Below are 6,000 nucleotides of genomic sequence, written 5' to 3'. Positions count from 1 at the left end.
TTGGTATGCAGGATGATTTCTAAGTGGCACACTATTTGGAAACCATAAAACCATGTTTTACTCAAATTAGAAAGTATTAATACCATTGCGAATTTTTACTAATCTTTCCAAAATGTCCTTTGACGTCTCCTGCGAGGCCAGGGTTACACATTTGATTTTTATTCGGTCTCCTATAATAGTGTACGGGAACAAGTCCCATTCCAAGGTGGCCGCTGAGTTACGTTCAAAGAGAGATCCTTATTTGTCCGCTTGTGTTTGACATCTCTATTGTCCTTCCTTTATTTTCAAGGCCCGTTTTCTTCGTTCCTGTTTGGAGCGTTCCCATGGAGATGGACGGCACCATTCTACCAATAACCTGAGACGGGGTACTGGGGCTTAAAGAGTCCGCTCGGAACAGGTGGCTAAGGCTGGCGGACTCTGATGCATTAGGGAAGGAGAGCACCCGGTAGAGGGAGCGTGGGGGCTCCTGGGAGCTCTGTGTATCTAGACACCCCCGGGAATGGAATAGGCTAGCCGCTCTGTTCATCAGTAGAAGCAGCCTGAGACTCCTGAGAGGCTCGAGCTGCAGAGGCGTTAGAGGGGCCAGGGTACCGCACAGGCATCGAAGAGACAGGAGCTGGCACTCCTCACTGAGACCCAATCCCCTGTCTCCTATCACCCTAAGCGGGCCGTCTAACCCGCCCAACTCACTCACGCCAGCCCCTGAACGGGCCGGTCCAACTGGCCATCAACTGTCACCTACCTCACTGACCTCCCAGAGAACCCTACAACTTACCCAACTTAATACCCATCTCCTGCTTAGTACCACTTCCGAGCATGACATGACCTCTGACCTCAGCCTGTCACACTGACCCAACAGCCCCACCTCACTCCCATATCACCAGCTCATTGTCGATACCCCAACCAGCTGATATTCTCCCAGTCTGAAGGTCAGGCCCTCACTTTCTCCTGTCCAGTCTCACACACAACCTTCTGTCTGACGCTCCTATCCCCATCCCCCATCCTCCAGCAGAGGATCATCGCTCACACCAGCAGAGACACAGAGGACCCCACATCCACACCAGCAAAACCTCAGAGGACCCCATCTACACACCAGCAAAACCTCAGAGGACTCCATCTCCACACCAGCAGAGACACAGAGGACCCCATCTCCACACCAGCAGAGACACAGAGGACCCCACATCCACACCAGCAAAACTCCAAAGGACCCCATCTCCGCACCAGCAGAGATACAGAGGACCTCACATCCAAACCAGCAAAACCCCAGAGGACCCTATCTCCACACCAGCAGAGATACAGAGGACCCCACATCCACACCAGCAAAACCCCAAAGGACCCCATCTCCGCACCAGCAGAGATACAGAGGACCTCACATCCACACCAGCAAAACCCCAGAGGACCCTATCTCCACACCAGCAGAGATACAGAGGACCCCACATCCACACCAGCAAAACCCCAGAGGACCCCATCTCCACACCAGCGGAGATACAGAGGACCCCACATCCACACCAGCAAAACCCCAGACGACCCCATCTCCACACCAGCAAAACCCCAGAGGGCCCCATCTCCACACCAGCAGAGACGCAGAGGAGCACGCTTTTACCCCAGCAGAGACTTGGAGGACTCCTCCTCCACACCAGCAGAGGCTCTCACCTCACACCAACAGAGATCCAGAGGACCCCATCTCCACACCAGCAGAGATGGACTGGAGAGTCGGGACAGTGAGGGAGTCCATGGTGACCAACATGCTCCTGCAGAAGGTAAGCGAGACTCGCGCTGTTCTCTCCTACTCTAATGTAAAGTAGTCATTATTATGAAGTCCTGCACGTTCTTCCTATTAACTTTGCAATGACACTTGAGAAAGTTGCCCTAGCGTACCAAACACATTCGTTTAGATGCAAAAATGCTATTGCACGTAGCAATGGTTATCAATAGACAATACTCAAAACATCAAGGTTAGAAGAATAAAAACAACCAACCACGTCACATGCGGTAACAATAAAGTAAAAAAACAGCCATGTTATATTCATTTCTTGCAGATCCAAAGCTTTTTTCGTATCCAAAAATGCATCTTTCGCCGCCTAGAATGTTATAGTTTTCATTTTTTTGTTTCATTATAAACGCAATTCAAGAAACAGGAAGGGGGGCTAAAGTGGTGTTCAGATAATTCGCGAACGAGTCTGGTGAAGAGAGATCACCACGTGGTGCTAACGTCAATTGCTTTAAATAACACAATGTGGCAGAGTGGGCAAGATTTTCAGGTCCGTCAGTGGTATCGTATCACCCCTTTTACTAACCCCTGCATAATTCGTTGCGAAGGGATCTTCTCTGATAAGTCACCTTAACAATTGTTCACGCTAAAGAAGAGGCCAAAAAAAGAATGGGTACAGACCAAGCGATCCCCAAGTGCGGAATTAACCTATGTAGAATGCAGCATTCATGATATCGCCCCTAGCAAAAAGGTCAGTGATGGAGTGGAAGCAGAGACCAGCTAACTGAAATAAGGTAGTCCGGGAACGCTTCGTTGCTCGTAAGTGTCGTTTGTGCCTATATTACACTAACCCTCAAGGATCGTGGGCAGAGAAGTTGTTTGGTTGGCTTCTATCACCTGTATATGATGAGGCACACCCTTCCATATAGCGCCTGCTACCACAGTGGTGCATCTTCATGGCGCTCTGGGCCGGTCACCCCACGCACCGCGCACACTCCCCGTGAGTGAGCCCCGTTCCCGCCAAGTGCCGCCGCTGCTCGCAGCTGTGCTCCCGGCCCTCGACCGCCGGTACTGCATCTGCCCTGTTTGTGTTAATTGTACATCTGCTAACTCTGCTGCATTTTGCCTCCGTGTAATCTTTGCTTTTGCTCTCTGTTATTCTCTCCTCCTCCGTTTTCCCCTCGTTGTTGTGCCCAGCCCCCGCCGCGTCATCTCCCTGTGTAAATTGTACTTCTGCTAACTTTGCTGCATTTTTCTCCGTGTTAACTTTGCCTTTGCTTCTGTTAATTCCTTCGTCCTCTGTTTGCCCCTTGTTGTGCCCAGCCCCTGCCACGTTTCCCGCCACCTCCCCGCTCCCTGCCGCTGCCCCCCTGCGGCCCCGCCCCCTTCCCTCGGTCGCCCTTCCCATTCGCCGCCCCGCTCCCGCCTCCCAGCTGCTCCTCCCTCGCTCCGCCCCCCCACTCTCCACATATGGCAGAGTGGCAACTGCGCAGCGTTGACGCGCAGCGGGCGCGCCCTAAGCACGCCGAAGGCGCGCCAAAGGTAAGCCCGTCTGCGCCCGTCCGCGCCTAGACCGCGCCCAGCGCCCGAACCCCTGGCCCCCGCAGACACCAGCCCACCCGCCGGACCTACGACGCCACCGAACTCAACGCACTCAACGCCGGCCGAATCCCGGGATGCTACCGAGCCACCCCGAGATGCACCCACGGACCCTTCAGCTGCCACTCCTGCAAGTTCACCTGCATCCGGACCTGCACTACACCATCACCCACCAAGCCGAGCACCAGCAGCAACCACCTGAAGTGCATCCTGCTCAACACCCGCTCCGTCCACAGACACGCCATCGAACTCTGGAACCTCCTCGACACCACATCTCCAGACGTCGCCTTCCTCACGGAAACCTGGATGAACGCCTCCTCAGCGCCCGACATCGCCATCGCCATCGCCATCTCAGACGGATACAAGATCACCCGGAGGGACCGCGGCAACCAGACGGGAGGAGGCATCGCCATCATCCACAGGAACACAATCCGCATCACAACCAACACCGACGACACCCTCACAACCGCCGAACAACAGCACTTCCAGATCCACACCGACCCCAAGACCACCCTCAGAGGCACCCTCATCTACAGACCCCCGGGACCACGCACACAATTCAGCGAAGACATCGCCGACTTCATCAGCCCGCACGCCCTCCCCTCCGCTGACTACATCCTCCTCGGGGACCTCAACTTCCACCTGGAGAACAACAACGACCGCAACACCACCACCCTGCTGGACAACCTCGCCAACCTCGGTCTCAAGCAGCTAGTGACCACCCCCACCCACTACGCCGGACACACACTCGACCCCGTTTTCTCATCCAGCAAGGACATCGCCTTCAGCCACGCCACCGGACTCCACTGGACGGACCACAGCTGCGTCCACTTCAGCTTCAGAAGGACCACGATCCACCACCACCAGCAACAGGTTGCACGCAGAAGCTGGAACAAGATCACAGCCGACCAGCTCGCCGCATCCCTGAGCCAGAACCCTCCCACCAGCTCAGCGAACCCCAGCCAGGTCGCCAACAACCTCACGAAGTGGATCAGCAACTGCGCAGACGACCTCGCCCCTCTGAGGACCCCGCCTAGCAGACCCGGCAGCAAGAAAGCCCCATGGTTCACCGACGAACTCAAGAGCTCCAAGAAGAACTGCCGAGCCCTCGAGAAAGCCTGGTGCAGAGACCCAACACCAGACAACATGACCACCCTCAAGCTCGCCACCTGAAAACACCACCAACTGATCCACGCCACCAAGAAAACTGCATTCAAGGAACGACTGGACAACAACGCACACAACAGCAAGGAACTCTTCAACATCGTTAAAGAGCTCTCCAACCCCAATGCCGGAAACAACGACATCACCCCATCACAAGACCTCTGCAACTCCCTCGCCTCCTACTCCCACAACAAGATCGCAGACATACACAACAGCTTCAGCCCACAACCGACACACCCCACGACCGCACCAACGCCCCCCACCACCACCCTCCGCGCCTGGACTCCGATCAGCACTGAAGACACCAGCCGCACGATAAACTCCATCCACTCCGGATCTCCGACCGACCCCTGCCCTCACCACGTCTTCAACAAGGCCGACGCTGTCATCGCACCCCATCTGCGGGACATCATCAACACCTCCTTCGACACCGCTACCTTCCCGGAGAGCTGGAAGCACGCCGAACTCAGCGCTCTACTGAAGAAACCATCAGCGGACCCCACTGAACTCAAAAACTACCGCCCCATCTCGCTCCTCCCGTTTCCGGCCAAAGTCATCGAGAAGACCGTCAACAAGCAGCTGGCCGCCTTTCTCGAGACGAACGGATCCCTCGACCTCTCGCAGTCTGGCTTCCGGGCCAACCACAGCACCGAGTCCGCCCTCATCGCAGCCACCGATGACATCCGAGCCCTGCTCGACAACGGAGAAACAGCGGCCCTCATCCTCCTGGACCTCTCCGCGGCATTCAACACTGTCTGCCACCGCACCCTAGTGCAGCGCCTCAGCAACGTCGGAATCCAGGAGAAGGCACTAGAATGGATCATCTCCTTCCTCGCCAGAAGGACACAGAGAGTCCGCCTCCCCCTGTTCAGATCAGAAGCCACCGAAGTCATCTGCGGCGTACCTCAAGGCTCCTCGCTGAACCCCACCCTCTTCAATGTCTACATGAGCCCCCTCGCGGCCATCGCACGCCAACACAACCTCAACACCATCTCCTACGCCGACGACACCCAGCTGATCCTCTCCCTCACCAATGACCCCGCCACCGCCAGAGCCAACCTACACGAAGGGATGACAGACGTAGCCAAGTGGATGATGAACAGCCGCCTGAAACTGAACTCGGACAAGACGGAAGTTCTCATCCTGGGCTCCTCGCCCTCCGCCTGGGACGACTCCTGGTGGCCCCCCGCCCTGGGCAGCGCACCCAAACCAACAGACCACGCACGCAACCTGGGCTTCATCCTGGACTCCTCCCTCTCCATGACCAGACAAATCAACGCCATCTCCTCGTCGTGCTTCAACATCCTGCGCATGCTACGTAAGATCTTCCGTTGGATCCCCACCGAGACCAGGAAGACGGTCACCCAGGCCCCCGTCACCAGCCGACTGGACTACGGCAACTCCCTCTACGCCGGAACCACGGCCAAACTCCAGAAGAGACTCCAGCGGATCCAGAACGCCTCAGCAAGACTCATCCTCGACATCCCCCGACACAGCCACATCTCCGGACACCTGAGAGACCTGCA

At 56.2% G+C, this 6,000-nt stretch overlaps 1 protein-coding gene across 1 annotated transcript in view; it reads left to right on the top strand.

Annotated features, from left to right (window-relative positions):
• Nucleotides 1–997: 997 nt before the first annotated feature.
• CFAP77 (cilia and flagella associated protein 77) overlaps nt 998–6,000 on the top strand; it is a 1,103,317-nt gene continuing 1,098,314 nt past the window's right edge. Inside the window, exon 1 of the mRNA XM_085613921.1 lies at nt 998–1,760. Within this exon, the coding sequence (XP_085470047.1) occupies nt 1,701–1,760 (60 nt within the window). The 5' untranslated portion in view covers nt 998–1,700. The remainder of the gene's footprint in view (nt 1,761–6,000) is intronic.

Source organism: Triturus cristatus, chromosome 1_2 (assembly GCF_964204655.1).
Source record: "Triturus cristatus chromosome 1_2, aTriCri1.1, whole genome shotgun sequence".
In the NCBI taxonomy this organism is placed as follows: Eukaryota; Metazoa; Chordata; class Amphibia; order Caudata; family Salamandridae; genus Triturus; species Triturus cristatus.
This window is presented reverse-complemented; position numbering and strand designations above follow the sequence as displayed.